At 46.5% G+C, this 9,831-nt stretch overlaps 1 protein-coding gene across 1 annotated transcript; it reads right to left on the reverse strand.

The window, feature by feature from the left end:
* Positions 1 to 4,002: 4,002 nt before the first annotated feature.
* LOC122322181 (uncharacterized) lies at positions 4,003 to 9,531 on the reverse strand. The gene has a single exon (XM_043213653.1). The coding sequence runs from the start codon at positions 9,529 to 9,531 to the stop codon at positions 4,003 to 4,005; it is 5,529 nt and encodes a 1,842-aa protein (XP_043069588.1).
* Between the last annotated feature and the right edge of the window lie 300 nt (positions 9,532 to 9,831).

Here is a 9,831-nt window from a genome sequence, read left to right on the forward strand (position 1 = left end):
AGTCCTTTGATTTTAAAGTAGTCTACAAAGCGGGAAATGAGAACATCTCCGACGCTCTATCCCGACTTTGTCCGTTATCAGCATCCGACTCTGGTGAAAAAGAAATGGATTGTAGCATATTACAAGTGATCGAGAACAGCATTCCCCAATCAATGACTATCTCAGAAATTGCAAAGCATTCGGTAAAGGACGAAGAAATTATCGATGCAAAGGCCTGTCTGGAGTGCGACTCATGGAAACCAGGATCTCTAAAACTGCTGTACCCATTTCGATTTGAGTTATCAGCAATAGGACCCCTTCTTTAGCGAGGTAACCGAATTGTTATTCCTCAATCACTTCGGAACCAAGTGCTTGAGCTGGCTCACGAAGGACACCCGGGAGAGTCAGCTATGAAAAGGCGTCTGCGATCCAAGGTATGGTGGCCTCTTATTGATCGTGATGCAGAGAACTATGTCAAACGCTGCAGAGATTGTCTTCTGGTCGCCCAATGCCCTTGGCCAGCACCAATGGATAGGAACCCATTTCCAACAGGCCCATGGATTTGGGTAGCATCAGACATATAGGGGCCCCTACCAAACAACGAGTTTGTTGTGGTGTTTATTGACTACTATTCCCGCTATATGGAGTTCAAATTTTTACGCTCAATTTCCACAAAAAGCTTAATTGAAGTAATGAAGGAAATATTCTGTAGATTAGGTTACCAAAAATACTTAAAAACTGACAATGGACGGCGGTATATAAGTCAAGAATTCGAGGAATACTGCACAACTTGCGGTATAGAACAGGTGAAGACTCCACCCTATTGGCCCCAGGCTAATGGGGAAGTGGAAAACATGAATCGGTCTTTGGTCAAACGGTTAAAGATAGCATACTCTAATTCAAAGAATTACAAGGAAGAAATCCAGAAATTTGTACTCATGCACAACGTTACTCCACATGGCACAACAGGAGTAGCCCCCACCCAACTGATGTTTAATAGGGTTATCCGCGACAAAGTTCCATGTATAGGTGATATTGATGAAGAGGTTTCAGACTCGGCCGAAAGGGACAGGGATTGTATGTTAAAACAAAAAGGAAAGGAAGAGGCAGATAAAAAGAGGGGAGCACGGGAAGCCGTGATAAACGTAGGGGATAAAGTACTCTTGAAAAATGTAATTTTTCCTAGTAAGTTGACTCCGAATTTTAAGAATACCGAATTCGAGGTTGTTGAAAAAGACAGAAACATAGTAAAAATTAGGGCAGGGAGTAGGACTCTCACGAGAAATGTATCGCACCTCAAGAAAATACCAATCATCGCAAGCCACCTGGATACATCTGGAGACTCATCGTTAAGCAGCCCTCAACCGAAGATGACATCTACTCAGGATCACCAAGACGTCGAAGAAGGAATAGGACATCGGCTTAGACAGTCCCCAGAAGATTTGGCTCCATTGGCTGCCCCATCCTTGAAGCTCAAACTTGTCAATAAAGGAGGGATGTGGGAGCCGGCAATGAGCGGCGATGTCATGCAGGAGAGCGGCGAGAATGGTAAGGAGGGCGCGAGCGGAGTGACAGAGCAGAGGGAGAGTTAGTTGTAATTGACCGAGCGTGCGGAACAGATGCGACGCTATTATTACTTAAATAAATCAATTGATCTATAATCTAAAGTGGAAATAACCTGTCCTTATTGAGGGGGAACTTACGGGTTACTACAGTATTAATACCAACTTTGGTATTTTTGAAGTAAGAAGTTTGGGGTTTTTTTTTTAAGATTTTTTATTGTAGTTAATGGGTTTTATTTTCTTATAAGGATCGGCCAACTATATCCGATGTTTGCGATATATATCCGGTTGAAATTGCAAGGGTATATCAACTTCGGCTCCGCCCGAAGTTATCTTTCCTTTCTTGTTTTTAGACGTTTTATTGTAATTAATTGGTTTTATTATGATATTCTCATAAGGATAAAGAACACGCAGACCAGACAGAAGCGATGACAAGGACGTTCACAGGATATATATCGCAAACATGGGATATAGTTGTCCGATCCTTATGATTACATCATAATAAAACAAATTAAATACAATAATGTAAACACGAAAGTTGATATTTTTACCAAATACCTTTTCTGAGCGTTCAGTTATATAGCAGCTATGGGATATAGTCTGCCGATCCTAATGATATTTGGTAGGTTGGATCAACTGACCAAAAATATACTCTGTACTAAGTTCCAGCTCTCTTTCTTCAAAAATACCAAAGTTAGTATTTTTACCAAATACCATTTCCGATGGTTCAGTTATATGGCAGCTTTAAGATATAATAGACCGATCGTTATGAAATTAGGTAGGTCGGATTAACTGACCAAAAATAAAATCTGTACTAAGTTCCCGGTTTCTATCTTCAAAAACACAAAAGTTGGGTTATTTCCGATTGTTCAGTTATATGGCAGCTATAGGATATAGTCGGCCGATCCCGGCCGAGGTCATTTCAAATAAATTTGGGTTATTTCCGATCGTTCAGTTATATGGCAGCTATAAGATATAGCCGACCGATCGTTATGCAATTCCGATCGTTCAGTTATATGGCAGCTATAAGATATAGCCAACCGATCGTTGTGAAATTGGGTAGGTCCGATTACCTAACCATAAATATACTTGTACTAAGTTCCAGGTTTCTATCTTAAAAAACACAAAAGTTGGGTTATTTCCGATTGTTCAGTTATACGGCAGCTATAAGATATAGTCGGCCGATCCTTATGAAATTTGGCATGGGTATATCAACCCTTGCAGTTAGAACCGGATATATATCGCAAACATGGGATATAGTTGTCCGATCCTTATGATTACATCATAATAAAACAAATTAATTACAATAATGTAAATACGAAAGTTGATACTTTTACCAAATACCTTTTCTGATCGTTCAATTATATGGCAGCTATAGGATATAGTCTGCCGATCCTTATGAAATATGGTAGGTTGGATCAACTGACCAAAAATATACTCTGTACTAAGTTCCAGCTTTCTATCTTCAAAAACACGAAAGTTGTGTTATTTCTGATCGTTCAGTTATATGGCAGCTATAGGATATAGTCGGCCGATCCTAATGAAATTTGGTAGGTTGGATCAACTGACCAAAAATATACTCTGTACTAAGTTCCAGCTTTCTATCTTCAAAAACACGAAAGTTGTGTTATTTCCGATTGTTCAGTTATATGACAGATATAGGATATAGTCGGCCGATCTTTATAAAATTTAATAGGTCGAATAAACTGACCAAATTCTTATTCTTTACTCAGTTCCAGCTTTCTATCTTCAAAAACACAAAAGTTGAGTTATTTCCGATTGTTCAGTTATATGGCAGCTGTAGGATATAGTCGGCCGATCCTTATGAAATTTGGCATGGGTATATCAACCCTTGCAGTTAGAACCGGATCTATATCGCAAACATGGGATATAGTTGTCCGATCCTTATGATTACATCATAATAAAACAAATTAATTACAATAATGTAAATACGAAAGTTGATATTTTTACCAAATACCTTTTCTGATCGTTCAGTTATATGGCAGCCATAGGATATAGTCTGCCGATCCTAATGAAATTTGGTAGGTTGGATCAACTGACCAAAAATATACTCTGTACTAAGTTCCAGCTTTCTTTCTTCAAAAATACCAAAGTTGGTATTTTTACCAAATACCATTTCCGATCGTTCAGTTATATGGCAGCTTTATTCGAATTCGAAGTTGTTTAGCGCCGCCCGAGTAAAGACGCCCGTGTAGATAATTGTTGATAATTGTTTATTTTCATTTATAACGGGGCAGCAAGGGCTAACAGTGGTACAGTCGGTAACCACTCTGCGATAGCAGCACTTTAAATTCCTAGCAAATTAAAAGTTATACAATTCATAATCAAAACTTAAATATTAATATGTCCTCACTTTTCGTCCGCTTCCCTCGAGTGTCAAATAGAAAAGAAAGCTTACGCACATGGTTACCGGCTGAGTTAACAGAGATTCAACACCAGCTTAAACTATCGGTTCTGCAACTTCGGCGTTGCCGGATGCCGCGGGAGCAGTTTTGCTATCTATCGTAACACTCCCCACTTGTATATTCCGCCAGGGATCTACCAAACTACTCTCGATAGATAGAACTGCTAGCTTCGTCGCGGGTCTTGTATAAACGCCAGATTGGGTCCTCACCGCGGCGCTCCTCACTTGACCGTCCGAGCTAAGGTTCACCTTCAGGATTCTTCCTTTCGGCCACTGGCTACGCGGCTGTCCGGGATCGCACACATACACGATATCCCCTTCTACAAGAGGCTTAGCCTTTTCGCACCACTTGGTCCGCCTAGTGATCACTGGCAGGTATTCTTGAAGCCATCGCCTCCAGAACGAGTCCGCCAGTTGTTGTGATTCCCTCCAGCTTTTCTTGAGCTGCACTCCTTCGGGTATGGGCTCCATCGTCGGTCCTCTTCCAGTTGAGCTTTCAAGCAGGAAATGATTCGGTGTCAGTGATTCTTCGTTCTCATCTTCCAATGGGATGTATGTTAGGGGTCGCGAGTTGACGATCGCCTCCGCCTCCATTAGAGCGGCTCTCAGCAACTCATCCGATGGTCGTTTGTCAAGGAGGATTGATTCCAACGCCGTCTTCACGGAACGCACCAAGCGCTCCCATGCCCCACCCATGTGGGGAGATGCGGGTGGAATGAACTTCCATGCCATCTGTGGTCCAGTGAACTCGCGAGAGAGTAGATCCTGGTCCACATCTTCAAACGCCCTACGCAACTCCGTGCAGGCTCCTTGAAAATTGGTGCCGTTGTCGCTCCAGAGTTCCACTGGGCACCCTCGTCGGGCCATAAAACTGCGCACCGCTAGAATACAAGAGTCAGTTGTTAATGAATACGCTACCTCTAGATGTATTGCCCTTGTAGAGAGGCAGGTGAAGAGCACGCCGTATCTTTTCTCCGAACTGCGTCTGACCCGAACCATCAGAGGCCCAAAGTAGTCCACACCCGTGTAGCTGAAAGGCCTATGAAAGGCTGCTACTCTTGGATAGGGAAGTTCCGCCATGCGCGGTGGTTTGGGGGCCGCCTGCCGGTTCTTGCATTGCTGGCAGGAGCGTCGTATCCGAGCAAGGGTGGATCTCAGCTTTGGTATCCAAAATCTTTGTCGTAGTTCGTTGACCACCGTCTCGTGGTTAGCGTGCAGAAATCTTCGGTGAAATTCCTTTATGATGAGCTGCGTAATGTGGCTGCCGCAGGGGAGTACGATGCGGTCGCTTCCCTTGATCATCTTGGCACGTTCATCCAGCTTTAATACGCCATCGGAATCCATATACGGTCCCAGCTTGTATAGAAGGTTATTCTTCTTCAATGGTTTTCCTTGTAAGATTAACCGTATCTCCGTCTGGTAGTACTCCGCCTGAGCGTACGACCACAGAAGACTCTCCGCGACCCTGGTATCTTCTTGTGATGGCTGATTTTCGATGTCCGATCGTTGTAGAGCCTTGGCCTTCCATCGCCTCATACACCATACCGTTCTTGCGGTACTCCATAGCAGACGGGTCCAGATTGAGAACCGCTCATAGTCTATGAGGGTCGCGCGCCCTACGTCTGTGAATCCGTCACATACGCCGATGAATTGCGCCTTCAGTTCCATTCCTGATTCGTCTCCTTCTTCCGCCTCTGTCAGCGGCCAAAATTGCCTCTCTTGCCAAAGAAATCTCGGCCCGTTTAACCATCGACTTTCTCGGTTGAAATCCGGTCCTTTGTTCCACTTAGTGGCGTCGTCCGCCACGTTCTCGGAGGAAGGTACCCAGCGCCAGTCCTTGACGCTAGTACCGTCTAGAATCTCGATCACGCGGAATGCTACAAATTGTTTGTACTTCCTCTGGTCCGATCGCAGCCAACTCAGCACGGTCCTCGAGTCGGTCCAGGAAGTCCGTGTGCTCAGCTTCGCGCCAAGTGAAAGCTCCAGAGTTTGAGCCAACCTCGCTCCAAGCACTGCTCCCATGAGTTCAAGCCTTGGTATGGATGTCGGTCTTAGAGGGGCTACCTTGGTTTTGCTGCCCAGTAGACTGCAGTGGATACCTGCCTCATTTTGAAATCGTATATAACTCACGGCGGCAAATCCATTCTCGCTTGCGTCCACGAAGGTGTGCATCTCCACTTCTGAATCCATCAGCGACTCCTTCATGTGGCATCTTGGGATGGTCATTTTCTCAACGTCCGGGATATACCGAAGCCATCGCTTCCATTTAATCCATTCTGCCTCAGGTATGGGGTCATCCCAGGTACATCCACTTCGCCACATTTCCTGAAATATTATTTTTGCATACATCACGTAGAAGGATATGAGCCCTAAAGGATCATATATAGACATCAACACACTGAGAAACTCTCGTTTGGTGGGTCGTTGCCTTCCTTGGAGAAGTTCTTTATGGCGATATCGTGGGGATACACGGTAGCGGATGAGATCTTCTTTCGTGTCCCACCACATTCCCAGCACCTTCTCGGTCTGTCCATCCGTTGTTTCGTCTAGTCTCACTAGCGTGGGTGCTCCTTCGCCGAGTGCGCTTAATACTTCTCTGGAATTCGATACCCAGTTTCGAATGAGGAATCCGCCCTCAAGATGAATGTAGTGGACCTGACGCGCGAGGCTTATAGCTTCTTCCTCCGTGTCGACGCTGTCCAGCATGTCGTCTACATAGTGATTCTCCAATATGCACTTCACAGCACGTGGGTATTCCTTCTTGAACGACTCCGCATTTCTGTTCTTCACGTACTGGGCACAGCTGGGGGAGCAACTAGCCCCAAACGTCATTACCTGCATGGCGTAGTTCTCTCTCCGTTGTGTGTATGGGTCTATAAATACAAAGCGTTGGTATCTCTGATCTTCTGTGTGTATTCTGACCTGATGAAACATCTCGGCGATATCGCCGCCGATAGCAATACGTTTCTCTCTAAATCTGTGAAGTATTGGTACCAACTGCGCTAGTTGGTCAGGTCCCTTCAGCAGCATTGTGTTCAGCGAGATCCCTTCCGTCTTCGCAGCCGCATCCCAGACTATGCGAAGCTTTCCTGGCTTGTTGACGTTTAGCACGGGAAAGATAGGTAGATACCAATATGGCTTTTCCTCAGCTTCTTCCGACGTAATGGGCCGTGCATATCCTTTCATCACGTACTCATCTAGCTGTCGGCGAATTCCCTTCGCAAGCTCCGGCTCGCGAGTCAGTTTCTGGTACAGGCATCGTGCCCGCTTTAGGGCTGTAGGTAAACTATCCGGCAGCTTGTCATCTTTATACCTCCAAAGCAGACCTGTTTCAAATCGGCCATTTATACGCCTCGTGTTCTTCTCCAGCTGCTGTATAGCCAACTGGTCATCATTGGATACGCTTTTGCTATTCATCTCCGGTCTATGGCCGCCGTCCGACCACATGCACTGCTCAAGCAGGCGCAAGATCTCCTTGTTCTCGTCAGCTTCACATGCACATATGTGAAACACGTGGTAGTTTGGGGTTATGTCATCACCCACACTGTTGGAGCTTCTTCCTTTAATCGTCCACCCCAGGCGGGTCTTCTCAGCGATCGGTTCTTCTGTAGTGCCTTCCTTGGTGCGAAGCACGCGCCCTAGTTTGCAATTATTGAGACCTATCAAGAGCCTGGGCTGTGCTGAGTCGTATCCGGACAGTGGTAGATGTCGAAGGTGTGTGTGTTGTGCTTTCAGGTGGGTTATATCCAACGACTGTGACGGGAGATCAAGAGACTGGATCGAGTGAACGTCGCGAAGATCATATTGCTTCGTTTGGCCAATGCCGGAGATCCTTAAGTCGAGTCTGACCGAGCTGTCCTCATACCGGTGCATGCCGGCAGTCCACTGCATACATAGAGGCTGCGGTTGTCCCTTCAGTCCAAGGTCTTCTAGCAATGGGGCGTCGATCAAGGTTAGAGATGACCCGTCGTCGATGAAGGCATACGTGTTGACTTGCCTACCATTTCCATACAAAGTCACTGGCAATACCCTGAACAGCATTTCCACACCTTCTTGTCGGTGTGCATGGCACCTGGCTTGGACGGGAGCCGTGCTGCCGCGATGCAACAGGGGATGATGGCGTTCTAGGCATCCATCTATTCCGCAAGGATTGGGGACGCCGCATCTTTCCACCTTGTGGCTCTGGAAACATCTCCAGCACAAGCCACACCGTCGAGTAGCATTCCAGCGATCGCGGGTCGTCATTTCCAGGAATGCTGGACACTCCTGCAGGGTCCTGCAATTGCGGGTGCAAAGCCGACAGCCTTGGCGCACAGTGTGTGTATGTACCGTGCCCCTTCTCTCCGTTCTTGACGACGAACTTGGGACTATCACATGGCTCGCTCCTTCTGCCATCTGCGAAAGCCACGTACTAAACTCTGCCAACGTACACACTGTTAGAGAGGCTTTGTGCATTCCCCACAACGTCTGCACCATCGATGGCAACTTGCTCACTAGCTCCTGCGTGAGCGCTGGGTTGTTTAAGTACTGGTCCAACTTGGAGGCTTTCATCGTAGCACAAACATTTTGCACCTCCACCGAGAAGTTAACCAGCATTTCAAGCTTATTCTCCCTCACTTGAGGAAATTGTCTAATCCTTGTCACTAACAAGTCAATGATAATTTCGGGTCGCCCAAATCGCATTCTTAGCGTGGCGATTATCTGCGGAACACAGTCCGCATGCAGCATTAGACTTTGTACTGCGTTCTTGGCTGGTCCTTCCAACGCATGCCGAAGCCGCATTAGGTTCTCGGCATCCGTGAATCCGCATAGCTCCGTCGTCTGTTCATACGTTGCGATGAATAAGGGCCAGTCCTCCGGCCTTCCGGAAAACTTCACCAACTCAGCCACGCTAGTCTTCCTCGCTGTCAATTGTTCGTAAGATGGTCTGCCCACAGGTTTAGTGACCCTAGCAGCTGAGTTGTCCTCCCCACTGGTAGAAAAGAGCCATGGGGGCCCAGCGTGGGCTCTCTGCGTACTGCCGTTTCCTTCCACAACGGCAACTTCACCAATTGTGTCCGTACCAGCATTCTGGTACCGTGTACTAGATGCTCCAGGCATCTTTTCTGCGTGGCCAGTCTCCGATAGCCTCTCCCTTGGGAGCTTGCCCATGAGCGCCTTTCGCCTATGTAGAAGTTGTTGTCGCAACTGCAGCAACTGATCTTCTTCCTCCAACAACCTTAGCTCCGTCTGCAGGTCCTGCGCTTCCTTCGAGGCCTCGTCGACGTCATTAGTTCCGATCCTCATCTGGTCGCCACCTGAGTAACTTTGGTAGTTGTCCCCAGCCGTCAGGCTGGTCAGCTTTTCTGTCCTGATCAACGTCGAGTTCTGTGCATGGACGTCTACGTCACACTCTGCACAGATCCATCCTACGCCGCCATCCTCTAGAGCAGCACACTTAGGATGGCACATGCTCACGCAGCCGGCGCCAATGCAGCCAACTGTCACGTGCTCGTCCTCCACTTCACAGAGGAAGCATGTCGCCACCAATCTTGCTTCTCCGCCGGATCTAGTAGGCATCTCCATGTTGATTTCGCTCTCTGACTCAAGTATTCTCCAAGAATACACCAGAAAAGAATTTAAAGAAATGTTGCGGGAATTCGAAGTTGTTTAGCGCCGCCCGAGTAAAGACGCCCGTGTAGATAATTGTTGATAATTGTTTATTTTCATTTATAACGGGGCAGCAAGGGCTAACAGTGGTACAGTCGGTAACCACTCTGCGATAGCAGCACTTTAAATTCCTAGCAAATTAAAAGTTATACAATTCATAATCAAAACTTAAATATTAATATGTCCTCACTTTTCGTCCGCTTCCCTCGAGTGTCA

The sequence above is a fragment of the Drosophila bipectinata genome, chromosome 4 (assembly GCF_030179905.1).
Source record: "Drosophila bipectinata strain 14024-0381.07 chromosome 4, DbipHiC1v2, whole genome shotgun sequence".
Taxonomy (NCBI): domain Eukaryota; kingdom Metazoa; phylum Arthropoda; class Insecta; order Diptera; family Drosophilidae; genus Drosophila; species Drosophila bipectinata.

Bases quoted from the DNA above. Each gene is read 5' to 3' on its own strand.
- LOC122322181 (XM_043213653.1), bottom strand. From the start codon at position 9,531: ATGGAGATGCCTACTAGATCCGGCGGAGAAGCAAGATTGGTGGCGACA.